Genomic DNA, 24,560 nt, shown 5'->3' on the forward strand with positions numbered 1-24,560 from the left:
TGTTGCTCTGTAACTGAACAGTATGCATCCAAAGCAGTTGGCCAATACGTCGACCCTCAGCTGTCGGATCAGGTTCAATATCAGCATCTTCTGACAGACGATTGAATGTTGGACAGAGGTAAGACGTAAGAGAGATACTAGAATATCCATCATAAAGGCGGAACTGGATTATATTTAGTATGCATAATACCAGTGCAATACATGACTTACGTCGGAAGGAAATTGGGCGAAGAGTTCTTCGGCATTTCTTTCCGTGAAAATCATTATGCTTGATCTTTTGACTCTTGTGAACTGGCAAATCTATTGACACTAGGCGAGGCGATAGTTGAATTGCCTTCAGATTGCGAAAATTTCTGTTAAGGTTGAAATTGCATTGTCTTTGTGAAGGAAAATGTAGATTGACTACTTAAGTCGCAAAGGGCGCTTCTTTAAACTCTCGATTCGGTACACTGTGTGATTGTTCTAGTCCTATTCACCGATACTACCCTTGCTTTGCAAGTCATTGTCTGCTAGGAGACTTCTGGAAAACACTAGCGTACAACATCTAAAAGGATATTTATAGGCGAAGTTGCGAAACGATTGACACCTTGTACTCAATACTCCGCGCCAACGAACATAACCTTTGTCACAAACACGACACTGCAGAGTCACCTAGGTCGCATAACTTAAAACAAATACTGCGAACGCGCCTTGCTCATCTCCAAACCTACTCTTCTTGAAATTTCGCTATCGACATCATGGCTCCAGCGGCTCCCCGCTTCGGTGAAGCGCAAGCTATTGAGTTCTTCAAGTTATATCCCGATTCTGTGAGTCTACCTCTACATCATCCAAGTTGAGCATCATACTAACTTCCTTCAAGATCGATTCTATCCATGGCCCCGAGCGCAAGAAGGCCTGGACCGAGATGATCAAGTCTCTGGCCACTCTCGTCAAGCTGATGCTCAAGGACCCCGCTCTCGAGGCAGATCCCGTCGCTGAAGGCCAGCGCGTCGGAGTTCTGCTGTGGAATACCGGTGTCCTCGAAGTTGCTAGGTCTCGTCATCAAAGCCACTACAGTCGCACTTTCGAGAACTTCGCAAAGGTTGCTCAGCGAGCTGGTCGAGGCAGCCATGCTAAGTTCTATGCGACTGTCAGCGAGAACCTGAAGGATCCAGATCAAGACGAATGGCATATGATTGAGGATAACGACTACAAGTGAAGGAGGTGGTCTGGAGGCTTCGATGGAGTGGACACGATTGTTGGACCTTAATGGGGCACATTTAGGGTTTGACTGGATGCGTTCACTTGGCGGCTGATTTGGTACTGCGGTATAGGCTTCTGGCGGAAGATTCTGATTGGATCTGCGTGAGGTATCTGGAAATTTTGGAATATCGAAACCGCCAATACTGTGCAGAGTGGAGGCATAGAATGAATACTCGGAGGCGGTTTTCTTTGGCCCCAGAATTTCCATTCTCAGTTTGCAATATAATGTGTGTCAATGCGACGACGGAATATGTGTCCATACTTTCACACCTATCAAGCAATAATAGCAACCAACCCTAGTTCCTCTGCGCAAGCCCCATCATGAATGCAACCTCGCAGGTTGGGCAGGTCTTAGCACAGGATAGTTAAGAAGATGAAACCAAAATCTCTCGTTAAGCTTTCTCCTTAATGTTGAGCCCTCTCAATTAATAAACTCGTTTTGAATTTTTTGAGGGCCAATACAATTTCACATCTCTTGAACCTTTTTCAATCACACTGGCTGATGACTCAACTTAGATTCACATTCAAGACTCATAGAGAAGAATTGGTGGCAACCTCTATGGGTGAGACAGAAGTTTGTCCTTGCCTCCACAGAGCCAGTTTTCTGCTGCAGAAGCAAAAGAATTACTTGCGATTGTTGCTTGTCATATCTAAGATCGTGGAATTTCCACAAAACAGTGCACAACTGGGACGATTGCAGTCCGCTGGTATCACTTCCTTGGATAAAAGTAATAATAGAATTGGCATCCATCCCATCTCATTGCGCCGTATCCGAGGTTCATTGTAGTGGAAAAAGGCGCTATCATTTTGTGATCTGGCCTTACACCTCTTTCGAAACTTAGCTGCAGCAGATTGGGTGCATCCACAAAACGCTTGGATTGCTTGAACGCCATGACCGAGGCCAGATATCGCTTGACTACGACTTAATGCTTATGCGGATCTATTAAGAAGTAAGTCACCTATTATAGAGATAGTATACAAAGAGGAGAATATTATAATTGTTATCGAAACTCCATTTTCACGATACTAGCAATGAATTTTCGTCCCGGGCGTGTGACGATATAAAGTGAGGCTGAAAAGCAGGCTGAAAACCATGACTGAAAATCATGATCTAGCCTTGGACCCCTACTTTTAGCGTGCCCACAATGTAAATAATATCAGAGCTTCTTTAGAAAATTTCCCTCTTTGTAGACAATTTACGTATCAAACCTTAATTAACGTTAAGACCTTACCTTAACCAAGCGTCTACTTTTGCACTGTAACCAATTAGGGGTTGACTAGCTTATAGGAACGTCAAGTCTTACAGAACATCATGGTGAAGACAAAGTAAAGATCCGTTGAATTCTTGTGCCTTAAGAACTCATGTTCGACACCTTCGACAGTGTGATCAACACCCGTACGGAATTTAGCGATATTGAAGAGATAGCTGCGCTCCAGACAAATGGCGGAAAGCCGATCCAACGTTAACGCCATCGGAGCAATTGAGCAAATCGAAACATCAAGAGACTATAGTACAGGCTCTGACGAAAATACGATGATCCAGGACTAGAAAACGAGAAACTACAGGCTAAGCTTATAGATCAGGAAAGTATGTGGGCTGAAATCGCTTTGTCGATCAAAGATGCTAGAAACAAGAGTCTCTCTACTCTTCTGACAATGCTAAAGGGTGGACCCCTGCGACGCAGAGCGATGAGTCCAGATGCTATTGTTTTTTAATTAGCATAACCAGGGTTGTTAGACCGTTAATGTCAAACAACGATGGTTCCGCAGGCTCTATTTAGTAGCTGAGCCACTTCTCTTTCAAACGAGGTAACCGTTGTGATAAGACTAGACAACCGCGTCTATAATTAGCACACAATTTCATTTCTCCTCCAACAGCCACTGCACGCCAGTCTCTATAGGATTTAAAAATACTCTTAGTCTCAAGTTCCGACTTTCGACCTACCCGAATCCTTTTCCTTTTTCCAAACAAACTCATCAAGCTTCACTCGATACTCATGTGCGGTCTGTCATCTGAAGTTGCCCCTTGTTTACGCGCTGACATGCCAGCCATATTGCACTAAGGCTCATCCATATTGCTCTGAACGCCCCCTACTCTCAAACCCCCACCCTTGTATATATCGCGCGTGTATCGCGTATATACCCGACGATGATTCTTAATAGTAGAATACTCTCCTGCTCCTCTGACAACCTACCTTCGTCCCTGACCACCACCTTACGCCCGACCATGCACACGATAAACATATGCCTAACCTGGATTTGGTTATTTATGAGCAGCGTGAGCAAGGGGATGCAGCCTAATCAATTCAATCGAGGTATACAATATGGCTGAAGGGCAACCCGCGCTCGCTTAAATCCTATGTCGCTGTGCAGAACGTTATACAATAGTTGGTCCCACTTATGCTTCTACTTTGCTGGATGCGAATTTGTTGGGTCGTTAGTATGACTATATCATGCTTCCAGAGCCTTTCTTTGACGTGAGATTAGAACTGTGATGTGAATCATTGACCCGGCCCAACATTCAACTAACAAACTTTATTCTGCTTCTAATAACGACTCTCCTCTGTTTAAACATTCTTGAACTATTCTCTGTTTCAAGTTCGACGACATCTAGCCACGTTAAATGTTCGTCGGAAATAAGTCGCAAACCCAGTCTCTCGATACTTAAACGCTAACCTTCATTCAAACTTGCGCCTTGTTTTCTCTGAATACAAACACTCGAACCACAATAATACACCTCCATCTCCACCCCCTCCACAGTACACAACTACACAACAGACAATCCAACCTCAACAACAAAGATGACAACCTCTCCACAATTTAGTGAGGCCCAAGCCTTTGAGCTCTTCCAGCTCATCGACCGCCCCGTAGGTCCCTTCTCACCTCCCAACAACAACCCTCACCTAATGACGGACCAACAGCCCAACAACCCCTCCTTCCCCAATCACCCCAGCTTCCGCCAGAAGCGCATCGCAGCCCTCTTCCGGCTCCTCCGCAACGAGCCCGGAGGTTTCACTCGCCCATTCACCGAAGGCCGACGTATCGCCGGTCTTCTCCTAGAACATAACAATGATATCGTCGGACATCGGGCGTGTGTGGTCAAGAGGATCTTCGAGGAGGAGTTTGAGGCCAGTTACTTGGTTGCGAAGGCGTCCGGTATTCGGGAACGCATCATGTTCTACAGCACGCTGAAGAATAAATACAAGTGGGCTTTCCTAGCTGAGCGTATCGACAAGCGGTGCTTTGTTTGTAAGATGGCTGGGTTGGGGCTGGACGATGACGCGGAGTTGATGGCATTAGGTATGGAGTTCTGATCTTGGTTGAAGGCAATGGCACGTTACGAACTACTGGCATCGACTGGCGGGACTGAAGAGTTTCAACGTTACAACGGAGTAGATGAATATCGAGCACACACACTTGTAGATAAGGGGAGAAAGTATTTTGTGGCGGATACAGTGCGATTAGACGGAATAAGAATGAGCAAGCGTCCCCTCACTCACTTCTTGAATCTCTTGAGTGTGACTATGTTTGCAATTGGAACTCGCTCTTGGATTGAATTCGCTATATTATGAACAATGCTATGGAAGAGTGACTCTTCCAATTCAATCAATCACACACCACCAAGCTCGACCTATTGCAATGGAGGTATCATGAACCAACTTCTGAAGAGGAAAAACGGACGCAGAAGAACAGAAGTGAAAACGGCATACATATGCCAAGCCAGCTCATCTGAAGCACTGGAACGCTCCACAGCTGTAACATCTTCCACGAATCCTTCTTGGTCACTCATCAATTCTTCTTTCTCCGTAGCCAGCTCAGAAGCCGATGCTTCATCCTCATTTTCCCGACTGGACCGTTCCCCTGCGCAGGTTGTTTCTTCAAATTTCGCTGGCCATCATGTTCCACGAATTGATGGCCGCGCTGATCGTCCTCTAACCACTCCCTCTGTCTCGCGCGAGACATGCCCTCGAAATCAGATCTTTCACCATCTTCCAGATGAGTTGTGTTCAATTGCTTCCGCAGACATTGACCTCCTCCAAGGCTGTTGTCGTGATTTGCCCACATCTTATTATTGGACCCGTCCTGTGAGACTGGTATCTTCCCGAGACCCGATGAATCAAGTGGCCTCGAAGTACGCCACCCTCGACGTATTCGATCCATATGCCTTGCAGCTGTGGGGGTTGTTGGGACTGAAATCCCCCGTTTCGCTGGTATCAGATACGGCATGACAGAATTTGATTTTCCTTGAGTGGTTGAACCTTCAAGATCCGCCATTTCGAAATTTTGGAAACTTGAGGCGACCCGTGTGCGACTGGTCGTGGTATTTTTGAGCAATTTTCGATCAACGTGCTGAGGATCGGCATTGGTCACATTTAGAGCCTGAGACGTATCATCCATACTTGACACTGAAACTTGGTCAAAACCACATTTTGGACCAATCGTTGTCGTTGAGAAATATGTCACAAGTCGACGTTTGCCCTTGAACATCTTTTTGCAATAAGACCGTTCTATTCTAGTGGAGAATGCATATGATGTTGAGCGCAGATGTGGTTGCTCTGGATGTGAACCAAGCTTTTTATGCGCTGCTCTGACTTCGTACCAATGGCACCGAGCGAATTCTTCGAGCCTCGGGTTCGGAGTGAGTCTGATTTGTTCTACTATTAAATTTGCAATACGCTTCCCCTTATCATCGCCGAGTGGAATGGTTTTTGGATCGATGAGTTCGTCTGACTCCCAACACTTTCGGAGATCTGCCGCTTTGCTGGCATATTCCATCTAGCAGATGTTAGCGAGAGCGACATAGGTCGACTCGGATGCAAAACCATCTTTCGAAGTATATCGACGTAATTCTTGGCAACATCTTCGTCGAAGCTGCAATCCGGTAGAGGCGTTGATTGTCGGGTAGCTGGTTACGGGTCAGTTCTGACATACGGTTTTTGAAGGAAAGGAGAACTATACGAGAGGCATTGGTAGTTGCATGATTCGATTCGATGGCTGTAGCAGCGTCGGACTCAACACCTTTACCGTTGCTTCTAGCAGAACCTTGAGGCATGGTGAAGGAAGGCGAACGAGCGGTAGTGAGTTAGTAGTGTAATGATGGTGATAATCACAATAATATTGTAACGAATGAAGAGTTACAACGATAAGTCCGTTGATGAAAGGATGATGGGAAGCTTGAGAGATAGATTACGAGAGAAGGCATGGTTTCTAAACCGATTGATGAGAAAGGAGGATCAAGAGGAAGGCACGATGCACTTTGTTGGCATCACGTGCTGCATGCTGCTGTAAGCGAGCCCCTGAGTTGAGTAGACGAGATGAATAGTGAATGCCTGTGATCACCTTTGCGGGAAGAAATCAGTTCGGTTTTGACATTTACACACACAGCAGCCTTAGAGCTCGAGGTAATTCCGACGTAAAAGCGCGTTTTCGACATCGTCTTTGAGCTTTCATCTTCATCCTCAACACAACGTCGACAAACACGTTGTCTCTATCACTGAGAGATCGAGCGCGTTCTGCGGCCGTTCATACACAGATACGACCAGCGCATAATCTAGAACACTCATTCCTGAAATCAAATCGCAGACATGCTCCCCCTCTTCGGCGAAAAACAAGCCATCGAGTTCTTCTCAAACCTATCCCTCATGGTAACTCCCCTTCCCCGCCCTTCTCTGCACACCCACTAACAACTTTTCCCCTAGAACGAAGTCCGCCAAACCAACACCATGCCCACGCCCCGCGAAGCCTACATCCTAGAATCCATCTCCTCCTTCAAATCCCTCTGGCTGCGCGACCCGCTCATCCAAGCAAACCCCGAGGCCGAGGGACAACGTCTCGCTACACTGCTCTACAAACACGCGTCTCGGATGCAGAGCGACCGGGAGTTCTTCGTCAAGGCGTACTTTCCGGCGTGTTTTATGATGAGCAATGTGGATGGGAAGATGAAGGGGGAGTGGATGGGGAGGGAGGAGGAGAGGGAGAGGGTGTTTGAGCCGTTTTTGGGGAGTGCGGCGAGGGTGTGGAACGAGATGGCGGTTAAGGATGGGTTTTGGGATGTGGGGATGGAGGGGGAGATCAGTTGAGGGGTCGAGATGGTTGAATTGCGGAGTGTCTGATGATTAATTAAGGGACATCTCACCCAATGTCAACTTTGATCTGGACTGGCTGCTTGCTTACCGTCTTGACACCAGAACCTCTACTATCTCGCAAAGGCGAGAAAGTACCGAGGCGTATTCCTTTCTTGATGATTCGATGCTGGACAGAAACTAGAAGAGCAGAGCAGAATGTAAAAAGCAGACCTTGCTGCTTTTGAACTTCCAAACCCCATGGGAAAAAACCACAACATTTTGACTTTAAATAGCAGAGCGAAGCCTCAACTATATGCAGCATAAATCCAACAAAGAGCAGGGCAAACCTCTCATTGTCCAAAAGAATCTCAACGATAGAGCATTTCAAAACTCTCAACAAGCAGAAAACAACAGAAACAAAGTAAACATACAACCAAAACCCTGTATAAATCCGAACTCCCTCCTCCTCTCGGCACTTATCAGTCTCTCCTTTTCAACCTCCACCAACTCTCATACTCTCTCATTCCTCCTAAGGACCTTCCTTCTCAACAGGAACTTAACAACAGATCTAAAAACCATGCCTTGATGTCTGATTTCTCATGTGAATTCAGCGCACTCAGCGCACTCAGCGCACTCAGTCCACTCAGTCCACTCAGCGCAACCAGCGCAATCCGCGCATCTTGCGCACATTGCGCACCCAACCCACTCACACTATTACCACAATACTTTCTTCCCCCAACTATTTTCTTTCTCTCACCACTATTCCCCCTCTCCCCTCGACCTCACTAACTACAAATCACGTGCCTCACCCAAAAAACTTTGTTGCACATCGCAAGTTTCCTTTCTCCTCCCCTTCCTCCTTCTTTCTCTTCCCCCTCCTCCTTCTTTCTCTTCCCCCTTTCCCCCCTCCTTCCTTCCTCCATAATCCGGACATTGTACCTCTTCCATTCTCCCTCACCCTGTCTCTCACAAATCAGCCTAGGCCCATAGTCACGTGCCAGCACACTTTTGTTGCACATCGCAACGACCTGTTGCACTGCTCTTTCCTTTCCTTCTTCCTTCTCTCCCACCTTCTACCCGAGGCCGGACATTTGTACCTCTTCCAGGACCCGGACATCCGGACCTGTGTCCCTCTTTGAAGCGGTCTGATGTCCGACTGGTTGGAGAAGATACTGGATGTGGGAATGTCCGAGGGGGATGCGGTGTGCAACAAAGATTTTGCCGATGTGCAACAAATATTGTATTTGGGAGAGAGAGAGATGAGAAATGGAGGAGAGGGAGAGATTGGAGTTTAGTTGGGGGTTGAAGAGGATTGAGAGTGACGAGTGAGTTCCTGATTGCCGATTGACAAGTTGGCTGCACTTGCAAACTTCATATCACCTAAGACTCGCAATTCATTGAAAGTATTTACAATTCATATTATTCGATACTATAAACATTACGTACTACCAGGCACCACTTCCGCAACGCCATTATCTTACACATCCCACTCCACCTGCTTTCCAAATCATCAATCAAATTCCAGTTTGCCGGCCGTCGTGTGGTTAGTTGGATGGCCGTGGGTATTCGTGTCTCTCATAACAATTGCACTCCCCCTCCCCCTCCCCCAACCCCACACCTTATTTCTTTTCCCCTCCACCATCGTCCCCACACCCTTTCTTCATCGAGCAATTTAAGCGTACTCGTCCTTGACACGTCGTTGGCTCTCATTGTCAACGAAGGAACCTCTGGCGGAGCGTCTGCTCCGTTGACGACGAAAGAAACCGACGTTGCCGAGACCGCCGCCAGTAGCACCGTTGGTTCGTCTTGAGCTTCGGACCTTGTCATCACTTCTGCCACCTGCACCACAGCCCAGGAACAAGAAGATGGTTGCGAGGAAGATGGCGGCCCACGCTCCCCAAGAGAAGCCGAAAGCGTAGCGGCCGATCTTCGAGGTAAGGCCGGCACGGTTGAAGGCATCGTGGGCTTTCACGAATTCAGCGCTGGTATTTGTTAGTGTGATGTAATAGATGAGTTGATGTCATGCGAGAGTTGAATGCAACTTACGTCATCAGAGATACACCCATGGTGTAGAAGAAGAGTGCGAACATGAGAACTACGCCAGAGAATCCAGATGCGAGACGACTGCAGGGAGCGAGGAGAGCAGTGAAGAAAGCGACAACGGTGGAGACGAGACCCATGAGGTAGAAAACCCAGCCAAAGCGCCACAGAAAGAAGTAGTACTTGCTGGTTGTGTCCTTTCCGTGACCACTGCAATTGATCAGTCTGCTATTCCTTTAGAAACCATAGTATAATGTAACACATACCCAAGGAAATCGGATGGTGCGCCACTTCCACCTCCAACCCAGGCATATCCGAATGGCAGATCTGGAACGGGTGAGCCGCAGTCAGTGTTGCCGTCACCGCAGACGTAGAAGTATGTCCATTGAGAGATAGGTCGAGCTCCAGTGATGGAGGATGTATCGGTTCGCAGGAAGTACGTCTTATTAAGAGGAGTGCTATCCTTGACACCGCTGAGGACGACGAAGAACATCAGGACGAGGGCTCCTGCGATGAGGATGAGGGACACAGTGCCCATGATACCGCCTGCAAACACATGTCAGCGGTGTACCAGTACGATCGGATGCTCGCAAACTCACGCATTCCGCCGGCCATTGTGTATTAGGTGCTAGATGTGATGAATTGGGGAGAATCGGTCGATATGCGACGAGAGGAGCGAACTGCCTTTTGATGATCTAGTTAGCACAAACAATCTCGAAACAATTGGTCCTCAAGATCCAAAACCTCGGATAGACTGAGCAACAAACGTACCTTGACTTGGCGTTTCGAATGGACAGCACAGCTGCGACAACTCTGAGACTGGTGCGCGGGATTGTTGGATGTTGATTGAGAGGAGGGATCGTGACGGGGAGGTTGGGGTTATTAAAGTGATTACCTTGTTGGTGATTTAGGGTGATGGTTAGCTGGATGTGGCTTGACGGAGCTGTGATGCCAACGATGACGATGCAATCTTCGGCTGTTGCTTTTACAGTAGCTCAAACCTTAAGCGGCCTAGCGGTTATTTGTCCAGGGACTTTGTGCAATTTTGTGCTGAGTGTGCAGTGAAATTAGCTGATTACAGTTTGGCGGCATTTGAAAGCTTCTCTCACGTGTAATCTCTCCACAAGAAGCCCTCAGTCATGACGGCCCTCTCGACCTGTGAAATGGCGCATCTTCAGCTTGAGGGTCCCAGAGTTCGACGTCATCGCACTGTTTGGTCTAAGCTTGCAATCAGGGTTTCGCAAGCGAAATGAGAAGAGGAAGATCATGAGGCTGAGCTGAGTGGGGAAGAGAGGGGAACATCAAAACACGAAGACATCACAACAGCAACGAGCCTCAATTAATGCGGTCGTCTTAAGAGCTGGGATGAAATCGATCTCTGCTTGAGCCTCAGTCTCAGATTCCCGCAGAATCCCAGCAGCAGACAATTATAGAGGTTTCAAGTATGAAGGCATCCACGACTCACGAGTGTTTTGCTGGTGATGCGCGCTGAGCTGTCGTTCCTTGTTTTTGGGGAAACGCCGGGGTGGAGCGGACTTGGCCCGAATGCCAAGCTACACCGCTTCCGCCTGACTGATGACGAGAGACATCCGGGATCATTGTCATTGGAGGCCACGAACTTGACGTTGCGCATATACTTGATCCGGGGATAGTCCCCTTTGATGGAAGTATTGTGAGGGAAGACATCGGAGTCTCTCCTAGGTATTCCTGTCAACTTTCTTCACTCGCTTTCCCAAGGGTCATCTCTTGCGGGATCCACCACCTATTCTCGGACTACAGGCTGTTCTCAAAGATTGTCTTACCTCCGTACTAACAGCAGGTATGTAAGATTCGTTCCAACTGCAGGAACTGAATTCATTCCGAGTTTTCTTTACACATTTTTATTCCGTCATGTGACTCAGTGGATGCCGACCTACTTAGGTAGGTTCCAACTGTTTGAGACCTGATTCGCTAGGTACATGCTATTTCCTTGTATACTTTATTGTCTGGTTATGCGATGCGTAAATATTTTACTCTCTACCAAGTGGTTCATTGTCTGTCTTTTTACATGTATTTTTCTTCATATACCTACGCGCACATTTTACACCTCTCGTCCCGAAAGTTGCTTGCACATCGTACCCTCAGTCGTCTTTTCACTGTCGAATTACAGCCGATAGGGTCTTTATTTGTAGACATGGCCATACTTTATCGTATCGGAGACCCTCCAGAATCAATTGTCCCTAGTGCTTGCTCCAAGATGAGGAAAAGAGTGCTATAGGGTGCAATTACATCGCTATCCTAGCATTTGCTTAGGCGTATATTGTGTCAGCGCGTTGGCTGGAGATGCAACAGTCCAATATCATAGCGCTGTGATAATATATCTGTTATAACGCAAGGCACCCCATCTTTCTTTTCCCACGACTCATTCAACCAAACATTGCAGCTCCAGAGACCTGCTCAAAACCTAAATACCAGCTTTATCGCCTTATGTTCCGAGAAATCGCTATACGCCACTTCCCCATCCTCAATACTATATTCTTTATCAAACACAAAACTCGGCTTGCCCTTCGCACTCTCGATCAGGGTTTTCAATAAATCCTGATAATTATGAAGCTGGACGGGTCCACCCTTTAACGATAAACCTTTCAACCAGAAAGCACCAAGGGGAAGCTGAAGGTTGCCTTGGGTTATTGACATTTAGGAAGCTCTGCAGGTTGGATCTGTATTGTGAGGAATATTTGCATTGAAAATTTGTGGAAATGCCTCTCCATCGGTGAAATTCGTGGGCGATTTTGCGATAGGGCCTAAATTCACAAAATGTAGAGTATTGCGCATAACAAATTAAGTTTATATTTAATATTTTTTAATAAGAACGTAGAATAGTTTCTTGATAAGTTAAAACTTAAGTCTAATTAAAAACAAACTATATAATGGTGTGTAATGTTGGAGTTAGTTTAAGATATTTTAGTGTTCTCGAGTACCAAAATCGGCTAGGAATTTCATAGATGGAGAGAATGCGTCAAACTACCTAGGTATTCTGATATGGACTGGAATGATTTGGCTGTGAGCTATGCCGTTTCCGTATCTAGTCCATCTCCTACTCTAAACTACATAAGACTGATACATTTTCCATCCACCGAACATCACTCTGAAGCTATCTTCAGCTGTTCGCAAAGCAAGCCAGGTACGCAGGAGTGACGTGCGTCACCTGCTCGCTAACCCTGAATTCACTTGAGGCTTGACGAGATTAAGTCCGACATCAAGCTAACCATGTTTCGGACTCAGGAATACGATGTATTAATCATGCATGATTACAAAGTGTCGGAAATACAGCCTCAAAAGTTTGTCCATGGCCGTCTTACGCAAAAGTTGTGAGGGGGTGTGATTTTAAGTCCGAACCTCCGTCGACCTTCCGGCACTATGAGATGAGTATATGACCTTGACGATTTTTACTTCCTATAGCCTCATTATCTTCATAGAAACAAGCTCAACGATTTATCACTTAAAAAACCAAACACAATGTCTGCAGAAAACAAGCCTCTTGTCTGGCTCATCACCGGAAGTAGCAGTGGATTTGGCACCTCCCTAACATTCATTGCTCTAAGAGCCGGTCATAAAGTCATTGCAACTTCCCGCAACCCCTCCAAAACGCCAGAATTGGTAAAACAAATCGAGGGTCTCGGCGGCATCTGGCTCACACTCGATGTCACCGAAAGCCCGGAAGTCTTGCAGAAAGTGGTAGCCGAAGGTACCAAGAAGTTTGGGAGAATTGATGTTCTTGCGAATGTTGCAGGCATGTCTATCATGGGAGCCCTTGAGGACTTCAGGTGAGTTTTAAATCCGTTGTTGTGCTATAGGAGTTGAATGGTTGACGTGTGTGATAGTCCGAAGGAAGCTCAGTTAATCTTTGATACCAATTTCTTTGGTCCGATGAAACTCACTCAAGCTGTTCTCCCTCAGATGAGAGCTCGAAAAAGCGGTACGATCGTCAACTTCTCGAGTGGTGCTGGAATAAACCCTCAAGTGACTATGGGCATGTAAGTGCTGCAAATTTCCTTAACTCCTTCCGAGCTTGAGCGCACCGTTTTTGTTTTTCTGTGGACAAGTCAACTAATTGTCTGGTTGCAGGTATGCTGCAACAAAATTCGCGCTCGAGGGCTTCTCCCAAGGACTCGTCCAAGAAGTAGCGCCATTCAACATCCGAGTCTTGATCGTCCAACCAGGTCCCTTCACCACCAACATGGCAATCGCAGGTACTTTTACCGAGAAAGAAATGGATGAAGAATACTATGCAACGGCCATGGGAAAATTCATTGATGTTTTCAAAGGCGATCCCGGAGAATGGAAGACTCCTAATGACGTCGAGAAAGGTTGTCAAGCTGTGTTTGAAGTAGTGACTAGAACGGGAAGAGGGAAAGGAAAAGAAGAACATTTGAGGTTGCTGCTCAGTAGTGAAGTTGCACAGAGAGCCTTGGACCAGAATGCGAAGATTAAGGCGGGGTATGATGCTTTTAGGGATGTGTGGGAGAATACTAAACATGATGGTGGAGTGTCAAAGTCATATATGGACCTTCAGAGAGAGAAAGGTTTGGTGCAGAAGTAGATCGATACATGCACAAGCTCACTCTTCATCCCACTCGAGAAGCGTAACATAGCCATCTACATTATCGGCATGATGCTCTATAGATTTGGACTCGAAGCCTTCTCCGGTTTCATTATAACTTTCGCCACGAACCGATACGACAACGAAGCCAAACTTTCCCATACTATTCCGCAAATATTTTTCAAAATCTGACTAGATTGAAGCTTTCTAGCTGTTTGAGATCTGATTCACTAAGTGCATGCTCTTTCCTTGTATACTTTATTATTCACTTGTACGACCATCTTATGCAATAGCCGGGGATAGACCTCAGCAAGCTCTGGAAGAGCCGTGAGGGTGGCCTCCACTTGATTCAAAGCCGGCAGCTGAGTTGGATTGACTTGTGCGATATTTAAGTACTTTACTCTTGACAGACACCAACAGCAAGACTAATCCTTCAACATAGACATTCTGCCAGTTGTGCAGAGCAAGAATTTCGCTGGTGATGCTGGACTTTGGTCGAGGCAGCTCAAGTCGAGAGCGCTTGGAGTTATGACCAAGAATCGGAACTTGAGAATGTTCTAAGCGGAAACACAACAATCAAAAAGCGAAGATATTCTACACTGCACCACTTATCGGACAGATTGAGCAAATCCTTGTGCTCTAAACCCTCGGCTCGTGGAGTGAAACAATAAGTAGAATGGTCTGTACAAAAGTTCATTTTCTAAACAATATGAATAACATATCTCCCATGTCGCAGCCTAACAGATTCTCCCTCCACTTCTCTCATCTCTCCACCTTCTCGCGACAAACGAACACTCTTCGCACCCAGAGGCAACATCACCCTCGCCTCCGTACTCATCGGAATCACCAACTCCAACCTCACCACCCCATCCTCCCTCTTAAAATCAACCTCAATCCCACCATACGGACACTCGAAAGTCCCCCTCACAGCCCCAAACTCATTTTCATACGGCGGACTCACAACAAAATCCCTCCACCCATCCCTCCCAACCTTCAATCCCAACACAGCAGTATAAAACCACTCCAAAATACTCCCCAACATGTCATGACACTTACTCCGACATTCATCCTGCCAGAACTCCAGGAGCGTTGTTTCGCCCCTACGCAAAAAGCGCATGTACGAAGGATGTTCCTCCTGGCGCGCCATCTGAAGGACCAGATCTGGTCGATTGATATCATGTAACGTGAGAAATAGGTACCGCAGACCAATTTCGCCGGATCGCAGACGGCCGTCTGAGACATCGTCCAGAAAGGCATGCGTGACGTCCGCCTTGTAGATATCGGGCACCATGTTGAATTGTAACGCCACAGCTTGACACACAGCGTCGCGGTCTCGAGCCGGGGGGTTGTCGAGAGAGGTGTAATACGCAAAAGGATGGTTAGGATCATCTGTCACCAGCAGATGTTTGTTATACACCTCGTAAATTCTTGCGGCTTCGTTTCCCCATCTGACGGCTTCATTAGGCAGATCGAGAATTTGGGCAAAGCGTTCCATGCATTTCAGACATTCGTGATAGACTGCCGTCTCGATATTGGCTTGTGCGTTCCCGTGCGCGATTCCCCTTCCCCAGTCCCCCAGACCGTGCTCGATTAGTCCCCCTTTTCTCTCTTTCGTTTTAATATACTGCATGTATCGCTCTCCCGCTCTATACATCCTTGGAATCGTATGCGTCGACCCGTAATATTTCCTCAGTATATCAGGAATGAATATCAATGCGCAGCCCCATGTAATAGTATCATGTAACGGACCACACATGTACCTTATTTCCGGCGCCATGGTAGGAACTAGTCCATTCGGTTCTTGGGCGTCGAGGATATCTAGCAGGATTTTGGTGTAGAGGGATTCCATGTCCACCATGTATTGTGTTGCTGGTGCGAGTAAATGTGTTACTTCCAGCCATCCGAATTTCTCAATCTGAGGACAGTCGGTGTGGTAGCTGAAGAGGTTGGATGCGAATGTCCATTTCAGTGCAGAGAGAAGTGCGTTTACGTCTTCTTTATCGGTGGTCATGGAGCCGAGACGGCGAGATGCTGAGGAGACGTGTTGTCCGACTGCTGAGTGTATGATGGGGAGATTCGAGTTGACTTCGAGTGATACGCCGTCAATCTGTATGTAGCGGGCACTGGTGAAGCTGAATTCTGGCTCCCAAACCTCGGGGCTTCCTGTCCCAGCCAGGAAAAAAGTCGAGTAGACTTTTGTTTCGAATTCTTTGAAGAGAGGGTCAGGCATCTTGATCGTCCCGTCTTCGTACGCCGTTTCTCCGTAACGGATTGTGATTTCGGAACCTGCTTGTCCTTCGACGACGATCTTTACCATCGTCGAAGCATTCTGGCCAAGATCAAAACATACAACGCCAGGTCTTGGAGAGGAAGTGGAAATCGGATGGAACGTTTCGCGTCGGATGACAGGAGGTTGACTTTGGTATTTCAGGAATCCTCTTGGGCCCGTAAGTCCTTTCGCCGATGCCCAGTCACTCTCGTCAAAGTCAGGAGCGTCCCATCCCACCGGAAAGACTCTTCGATCATGCGTCTCCGAAGCGTAGATATTGGCTAAAGTAGTAGCGCTCTTCCTGACCTTCCACCTCGAATCGGATATCACAACATCATGGGTTCCATCCTCGTATATCAGATGTAGTTCGGCAAAGAAACATAACTCGTTTCCGTACCGGACATAAGTATTATCTTCATACTTCGGCCAGAAAAATCGGTCTCCTTGATCACCGGCATAGAACCCATTCCCGATATGTGCTCCCAGCACATTCTCTCCCACCCGCAGCGATGATGTCAAATCATGAGCAACGAACTGCACAGCACGGTGATAATTCGTCCAGCCAGGATCGAGGACATGATCTGAAGCCGGTTTTCCATTCACGCTGAAATTATGATGACCAAGTCCAGACACAAACGCAATTGCTCGAAAAGGTACTCGGTCTAGCTTAAAAGATCGTCGAAGGTAGATGGGTTTGTCTCCTCCGTCACCGATCCACCATGCTTTCCATTTGTTCTCGATATCTTCAAACCAGGTGCGAAAGATTAGGGCGGTGTGTGCCATGTATGTCCGGTTCATGCTCAGTGGAGGTAGGAGTTGAGATCGTGGGTAGGCTGTGAAGAACATGTTTTCGATGCTGGTTGTTGCGGTGTCGTGCTGGTCGAAGACTGTGATGCACCAGACGTACTCTTGCGTTGATTTGAATCCTTGTGAAGGCTTGCAGATTATGTCTCGCTGGGCATTGCTTATTTGTTTTTCCGAGTCCCATATTACAGGGTTTCTCTGGGACTGTTGCCCATCTTGAGGCACGACTTCGAAGACGCGGACTTGATATGCTGTTTGGAGGGCATTTTCGTCGTCGCTTTGAAGGGTCCAGAAGAATCGAATCTCGTCGGTGTCAATTCCAAGGGTTTCGTGGAAGCCATGTATCCCACAGCGTACGACTTGTAGCATAGTGAGAGGTTGCAAGCAGAATTGTTGGATTCTGCTGGTCTGATCTCAATGACATTTTCCTGAGCAGCATCATGAACTCGGAGCTTCGTAGACAACATTTTGAAGAGCTTAAAGTGGATCAAGTTTCGGGGTGAGTGCTGCCGAGACGTTCAAGAACTGAGCACTATGAGTCCCAAATAAAACTTCTTCGTATTTCGGACATGATTGCGTGGAAGCGAAAACTAAAATGGAGAACAGTCGTGAATTTCTTGAGTTCTGGTGAAAATGGGTGAAAGTTAACCGAGCGTCCACTTCCGTCCACTATCAAAACTCTATAAGTAAATCTGTTTGAGCAAGACCTTAGCTTATTGACTCGTGATCTAAGACCGACGACTTCCAACGTTTCTTTGGAAACAAGTCTCTCGACCTCGTAGTTGATTTACGCTTTTCAGACTCAGTCCCTTTCAATCTCTAATGGCCAATATATTTTTCGTTACCAGAATTCGTTCAAATCACTCCTTTAAATGCACTAAGCGAGGATCGACACTACCGCTTCCCCTTTCCCACACACCAGATTATTGCCCCATGGGACCCCGCATTATTATTTTGGCGGGGAAAAGCCCAGATCGTTGGATTCCTTGCCACCACAGATACATCTGAGCCAAGAAGGGCCAACCGTCCCATATCGACTTCTGCTATCGGGATATAAAATGTATCGTTGTGGACGCTATGTGGACGCTTTCGCGGGGAGGTCAACACCAACGACTCCGATGCAAGGCAATATAATATTAGTTTCGTTGTTTGTTGTCCCGAGGAGCAAGAGACTAGTGAAGGTCGGTTTGGTGCACGCTTGATCTCGAACGTGGGGACAGATTGAGACTCCATAAAGTTGTCAATCTTCCCCAGATTCAAAGATCATCGTTTCTCTGAAATCGTCTCGATAGCTCTGTTGTACTTGAATACCTCTCCACAACAGAGTGTCATCTTTCATCTTTTAGAATGGGAAAGGCAACAACAATTGTCTCGGCCGTCTTCCTGGCCATTGGAGGTAAGTCGCAGATGCAAAAGCACACATAATGCTCAATATTAACAAGTGGGCAAGGTTTCCTCTTCGGTTACGACTCTGGTATCATTACTTCCACGATCGCCCAGCCCCGATTCATCACATACTTCAATCATCCCAGCGATAGTCTTCAAGGAGGAATCGTCTCCTCGTTACAAGGGGGAGCAATTGCTGGCACGATTGTGACATTCGTTGTCGCCGATGCACTGGGACGAAAGCGAACCATTGCTCTAGGATCGGCTTTTGCAACCTTAGGATGCGCGCTTCAAGCTGGTGCTGCTAGCATGGCTATGCTGATTGTCGGTCGGTTCATTGCTGGTATGGCGGTCGGAATTCTCACCTCAACAATTCCTATGTATGCCGGAGAAATCTCGCAGGCAAGCTTCCGTGGTATCCTGTCTGGTCTTCTGCAATGGATGTTGAGTTGGGGATTCCTCGTTGCCCAATGGCTCGGTTACGGTTGTACATTTGTCGACACAGACTTTCAATGTACGTTATCCATAGATCTCTCTTCATGGTGGGCTGTACTTACTCAAAATACCAGGGCGCTTCCCTCTCGCATTCCAGTGTATCCCAGCTCTGATCCTCCTATGCGGTGTCTGGTTCCTGCAAGAATCCCCTCGCTGGCTCATGGAAAAAGACCGCCACGAAGAAGCCCTTGCCGTTCTGCACAAACTCCACGATGATGGCACTGAAGCCACAAAAGAATACGTCGAGCTCGAATTCCGCGAGATCAGAGACGTCATCATCGCCGACCGCAGCACGAATCAAATCTCCTGGTCCTCCATCTTCCGTAAACCATCATGGCGTCGACGTCTCCTCCTCGGATGCGGTGTCCAAGCTTTCGGTCCCCTTTCTGGTATCAATGTCATCAACTACTACGGCCCACACATCTACGAACTTCTCGGGATCGGTACCCAGGAGTCGTTGATGATCATCGGTATTAGTGGAGCTTTATCGATCGTCTATTGCACCATCGGTCTTTGGTCACTCGATCGCATCGGTCGTGTCAAACCCCTGATCCTCAGTGCCGGAGGCTGCGCTCTTGCTCTCGTCGTCAACGCCGCGCTCTCCCAACACCTCACCGGCGCAGGCCCAAACCAACTTCGCGCCATGGTCGCCATGAACTTCGTATTCAGCCTCTTCTACACTCCCACCGGAATCATCTCCTGGGTCTACCCCGCTGAAATCTTCCCGGTCGACATCCGAGCGAAAGGAAACTCTATCTCCACATTCGTGAACTGGACACTGAATCTCGTATTTGCGCAGATATCGCCGAATGCATTAAGTGCGATTGGATTCAAGTATTTCTATGCCTTCTTTTGTTTTGGGGTGATAGCGGTAGTTTGTTATTCGTTGTTCTATCCTGAGACGAAGGGAAAAACGCTCGAGCAGATGGATGAGCTTTTTGGAGATCAGTTGGTTCCGCATGCGTTGCAGGATCCGGCTGGTGCGGAGGCGGCAATGGGGAAGAGTGCTGCTATAGAACATGTTGAGAGGGAAGCGTGAAAAAAGGAACAACTGTATTGATCGTTGACTCTCGCTGAGCTCGCCGACTTCGTTGAAAGACTTTGGGGTATGGGCTGGAAGTCCTTGCAATCATCATTGTTAGAGTTACTGCTTAGTGCGCATTACCTTCTCCTTCAAACTAAGATTGATTTATTCCTCCTCCATGGGCTTTGGGAGCGCTCAAGGAGTGCACAGCTCACTCAATAGTCCTTGGTGTTTGACTTCGACTCAATTTTGATAGCCTAAATCTCGATGTTCGAAGTGTGCCAAGATTTGGAGCGATTCTTGGTGGGACTGTTTTACATGCGATCTAACTTGTATTCGAACCAAGCTCCTTTTCACATCTGTCCCAATCGCTACAAAATTCTGAGCGATGTGGTTGCCGTTCGTGGCTGGACATCCTTGGGTACTGTATGTTGAGATCGGACTGCAGCACAAGTTGCCCCACATCTGAGAGCATGCAACTGTGGACTTTCTCCAAGGTGAGCGGCAATGAAAGACTGGTCCATTGAAAGCTATTATTAGCATCCACGTTTGCTTGCTTCCTGGTTAATGCCGATGCTGGTGTGGAGTTGATATTCGGCAGGAGATAAGCGGATAAATGTCGGACTCGGCAAGAGATAAGAATCTCCTCCAACCTCTGTGAGACGGCACTCGTAACCTGCAGTTATTCTTTCACCACATTCCACGTTTTCGGTCCATATGTCACCCCTACAGCAGCAGAAGCCCAGTTCGGAGTATGGCAACGCAAGAAGATTCGAGCGTTGGTGTGCATCGCCATCATGGATATCGAGGCCGAGTACGGAGTGGTTGTCTCACCTGCCGCTCCAGGAAGATCAAATGTGATGAAAGGCGGCCAATTTGCGAGAATTGCACCAAGTCCGAGAAGCGAAAATGCGTTTACAAACCTCGACAGCGGCAGCCTCCACTATCTGCTCCTCTTCCGAGTCCTAGAAGCGCCGGCATTGATGGAGCTGCCCATGCAAATGAAGGGAGACTGCCCCTGACAGGCTCAACTTCACCAAAACACCCAAGTCCGATACTCGAGGATCAAAGCTACAGTCTCGCAGAGAAAGTTCGGCATCATATTGCTACTAGGACTTACTCGGAAGCTGTACAAGATGGCTTCCTGTCTCTTGATAGGCTGCGTTCGAGTTCTTTTCTGCAGTGTGAGAATGAAGTCAACATCACAATTGATGAGGACGATTTTGATCCTGCCTTACCTTCAACCTTGATATCGCGAGACATCAAGTTGACTACAACCATGGATTTTTTGACAGCGGGCGAAGTGCCGTTCCAATTATCCTTATCTTTCTTCGTGGACACAGTCGACTGTCCTTGGATCACACCTTTTGATAGCATCAATTGGCGGCAAATGAAGCTAGACTTGGTCCACCTTGCGATGACCAACACAGCGGTTGCTTCGTCCATCATAGCGCTTTCAGTAATCTACAAAGCGCAATTGTATAGCTTGCCGTTGTCTAAAACGTTGAGCCTTCACCAATCTTCACGGAGCGCATACAAGAAGCTGCTGCATGATGGAAACAAAGATTTCTCCACCGTCCTAGCGGCAACCTTGCTTCATTTTTTGTTCCAACTTGTTTATTACGAAGCAATCCCGATTCTTGAAGAGCTCAGTGAAACATTTCTCATAAGGTTGAAGCTTTGGGTACAAGACCCGTCATCCCACTCGGAGCTCTCTTCCAGAATCATTGTCTGGCTTAGGATAATTCATGCAACGACAATACGTGGTGGAGGTATGGGGCTTATTCCGGACAGCGTCTGCAGGCTATTTCCCGGCTACAACGCGGGGATTCCCAATCTCAAACTGACCTTTGGCCATCGATCAGCTACGTCAACTCAACTGCTTCAGACGCTGAGCGCCCCAGTGTTCGAATTCTACTTTCAACTACAAATGATATCAGGTGACATAGCCCGACTCACCCATTATCACCGTTCCCGTACTACAGGCGCGGATCAAGAAGAAGTAGGACAGCAGACACCACTCGTTGCATCACGACTGCACGCCCTATGGGAAAGCCGTTCAGCGACTCAGTGCCAGACACCAGAAGATCTTCGATCTCATCTTGCCCCTCAAATTGCCGGACCGTTGATATCCCTGATCGGAGTCTGCACAGCAGCATACTACGCTGAATTCATTGAACTGGATCGCTTACTGGGTGACCCAGTGTCCACATCGGCAGATTCGAAGCGAGCGTGGGGCCAAATCCGTGAAGTCGTCGACAGTGACTGGAATGCCTACGACGATGGAGGAAAGCTCAACTCAGGTTATGTTCGTCCATTGTTTCTATACGCCATCGAGTGTATGGATCGCGACGAAAATCAGTGGGCTGTAGAAAAGTTGGGGCAGATCAAGGATCCCATATGCCGGAGTGACTTCTTTGCAGCGTTTGGCAAGGCTCTTTCGGATGCACAGCTTAAAAAAGACCGGCGGGTAACTTCAAAATACTTCTGCATTTGGTATTTTGGAGTACCACCTCCTTTCATCTAGGTGCCCGACAAGGCCGTCGCGCACGAACTAATCTGGATATCAGGACGTTTTGAGCTTTGATTGTCCAAATCGCTCAAAAAGGCTTCGAGCGATTGGGATTGGCCTGGTCTCCGGATTCATTCTTTATGATCGCTCAAAATATCTGGGACCTCTGGCAGACCTTCGCAAGTGGATATATCAATAGATATATATGATAGACAAAACGTCTAATACATTACGACTCTCTATTATTCTTTCTCGCCGAGATAGAACTGCCTCGGGAAAGCATACATGTTCTCAAAGGTGCAAAACTCCACCGCACCGAGATCAAACTCTTGCTGTACAGCGGGGAGATGCTGCGAGAGCACCCTATTCAACTCCTGCCTGTCTTCTCCATCTATATGTCTCATCAGATAAGCAATCGTTATGTGAAACCCATAGGTGTCATGATTTGGTGCCCTGAAGCCAAGTGTATCCGCAAGCTTGTCTCGGAGTTGTCTCATCCGCCTCTCTTCCTGCACCGTCGCTCCCTCAATCTCAAGCCCAACCCCGAGCACGCACTTATCAAACCCGCGAACGCGCATTCGATACGGCGGTGCTAGACCTTCCTTTTCCAGCTCCAAGCCGAGTTGTCTCAATCGACGCGCGAACTCAACAGTGCAGTCTGCCAGTGGCTGCTTCTCTTTTCCTACCGATTCCTGCTCCCGAACACCGTCAAGCGTGGTCATGTGCCATGAGGCCTGGGGCAGGAGGTGGATCTTCTTAGAAAGAGTTGGGTGAGACTCGAGCGATGCGTAGACGGCTCGCAGGCCTCGGAAGAGACGCGAATTGGCAGGTATATGACAGAGGGTAGTGTTGCCTGGAAATCTCTGGACGACTCCTTCTGGAGAGAACTTGGAAGGGATTCCAATGGGATATAGCGGACGTAACGAGGGGACGATGAGGGTGGAGTCGGAAGTTGTAGTTGTGGAGCTCATTGTTGTGCTGCTCGTTGTGTAGTTTCATAATGAGTAGGGAGGCATGAGGATGAGGACCCTTAAAGTAGGAATCTGGATCTGAAGCTCCGACAACGCAGAACCCCAGGTCTGTTGAAGAGTCATGCGCGGCATGAGTCTACACCTGGACACGGGCTGTGCTGTTGCCCCTTTTTCATCGGCAAGAGATAAGCTTCGGTTAGAGATAAGCCAATTTAGCGAGCTCTCACAGAGAACAGTTGACCTATCCCACGAATTCATTCGTTGATGCTCAAAGGTTTCAGAGCACGTGGGTTGCAAGTGGCTTCACATAGGACGAGAGCTTCGATACTTCCACAACTATCAATTTGCTGAAACTCAGACTCCATCATTTCCAACACTACAACGTGCTCAGTCATGACGGAGAAGTTGGACTCTTACAAACGTAGTCCACGTGTAGAGTCTCTCGGCTCAGTAATGGAAGCAGTCGCTTCCGCTACCAGATCTCGAGAATCACAGGTTGCTGAGACTTGATACTGTATATAAAAGGGATATTTGACTCTTCATACTTCCCAACCTCTCCCTCTTCAGCATCGGTCCTGTGGCATTCTCGCTCGTTTCTGGACCGCCATCTTTGCTCCTCCGAACTGAATCTGTCGCAGTTGCGCGTCTATGCTATAATATTCTTGGTATACCCATCAGTATCATCGTGCCCCACATGATCAATCCGCAGGCATGGGGCTGGGGTGCAATGGCTGGTTTTTTCTGGGTGGGGTCTTGTTTGTTGATGCTGGCTCTCACGTTTTTCTATATTCCGGAGCCAAAGGACCGTACTATCACAGGATTTGATATCCTGTTTGAGAAAGAAGGCCCCAGCGCGTAAGTTTGCTACAACACAGGTGACGTTTGCAGAGATTCTGAACCAGAAAGATGAGGTTTGAATGGTGTTCAAAAGGCTGCTACTTGGTGGGATTGCCGAAAGGACATGGGGTTGTGTTCGTCGACGAAAGATTGTTCTATTCCAGATCTATTTGATATAGTTTTAGCCTTCAAAGACTATGTTAAGACTTATCAAATAACTCTTGGCTGGTGAGCATGTGACTCTACTTCATCAAGAACGAAGAAGAAACGAAGCACAAGAATTCGGGCCCGGTCTACCCTCTCTGCTACAAATAGTGTTATAAAGCTTACGGG

At 47.6% G+C, this 24,560-nt stretch overlaps 7 protein-coding genes across 7 annotated transcripts; 3 read left to right on the plus strand and 4 right to left on the minus strand.

Annotated features, from left to right (window-relative positions):
* Positions 1-3,917: 3,917 nt before the first annotated feature.
* On the plus strand, positions 3,918-4,607 carry LY89DRAFT_753319 (uncharacterized protein). The gene has a single exon (XM_018221271.1). The coding sequence runs from the start codon at positions 4,044-4,046 to the stop codon at positions 4,554-4,556; it is 513 nt and encodes a 170-aa protein (XP_018068302.1). The 5' UTR covers positions 3,918-4,043; the 3' UTR covers positions 4,557-4,607.
* A 424-nt stretch (positions 4,608-5,031) lies between these two features.
* LY89DRAFT_736949 (uncharacterized protein) lies at positions 5,032-6,295 on the minus strand (the record flags this gene model as incomplete). The annotated part of the gene is made up of 3 exons (XM_018220195.1): positions 5,032-6,018; positions 6,066-6,148; positions 6,202-6,295. 3 exons carry the CDS (start codon positions 6,293-6,295, stop codon positions 5,032-5,034), a joined length of 1,164 nt encoding a protein of 387 aa, XP_018068303.1.
* A 2,684-nt stretch (positions 6,296-8,979) lies between these two features.
* On the minus strand, positions 8,980-9,962 carry LY89DRAFT_736951 (putative SUR7 family protein FMP45; the record flags this gene model as incomplete). Its single annotated transcript, XM_018220196.1, has 4 exons — positions 8,980-9,289; positions 9,354-9,557; positions 9,614-9,893; positions 9,947-9,962. The coding sequence occupies 4 exons, from the start codon at positions 9,960-9,962 to the stop codon at positions 8,980-8,982; spliced, it is 810 nt and encodes a 269-aa protein (XP_018068304.1).
* A 2,883-nt stretch (positions 9,963-12,845) lies between these two features.
* On the plus strand, positions 12,846-14,017 carry LY89DRAFT_753327 (putative short chain oxidoreductase/dehydrogenase; the record flags this gene model as incomplete). The annotated part of the gene is made up of 3 exons (XM_018221272.1): positions 12,846-13,153; positions 13,211-13,363; positions 13,455-14,017. 3 exons carry the CDS (start codon positions 12,846-12,848, stop codon positions 13,927-13,929), a joined length of 936 nt encoding a protein of 311 aa, XP_018068305.1. The 3' UTR covers positions 13,930-14,017.
* Positions 14,018-14,629: 612 nt separating this feature from the next.
* LY89DRAFT_709004 (uncharacterized protein) lies at positions 14,630-17,371 on the minus strand (the record flags this gene model as incomplete). The annotated part of the gene is made up of 3 exons (XM_018217725.1): positions 14,630-14,804; positions 14,835-14,912; positions 14,949-17,371. The coding sequence occupies 3 exons, from the start codon at positions 17,369-17,371 to the stop codon at positions 14,630-14,632; spliced, it is 2,676 nt and encodes an 891-aa protein (XP_018068306.1).
* Positions 17,372-18,349: 978 nt separating this feature from the next.
* LY89DRAFT_699014 (MFS sugar transporter) lies at positions 18,350-20,929 on the plus strand (the record flags this gene model as incomplete). Its single annotated transcript, XM_018217023.1, has 4 exons — positions 18,350-18,398; positions 18,453-18,902; positions 18,958-19,831; positions 20,845-20,929. The coding sequence occupies 4 exons, from the start codon at positions 18,350-18,352 to the stop codon at positions 20,927-20,929; spliced, it is 1,458 nt and encodes a 485-aa protein (XP_018068307.1).
* A 1,732-nt stretch (positions 20,930-22,661) lies between these two features.
* Positions 22,662-23,390, minus strand: LY89DRAFT_736956 (uncharacterized protein; the record flags this gene model as incomplete). Its single annotated transcript, XM_018220197.1, has 1 exon — positions 22,662-23,390. The coding sequence occupies one exon, from the start codon at positions 23,388-23,390 to the stop codon at positions 22,662-22,664; it is 729 nt and encodes a 242-aa protein (XP_018068308.1).
* Positions 23,391-24,560: the final 1,170 nt, after the last annotated feature.

Source organism: Mollisia scopiformis (assembly GCF_001500285.1).
Source record: "Mollisia scopiformis unplaced genomic scaffold LY89scaffold_18, whole genome shotgun sequence".
NCBI lineage: Eukaryota > Fungi > Ascomycota > Leotiomycetes > Helotiales > Mollisiaceae > Mollisia > Mollisia scopiformis.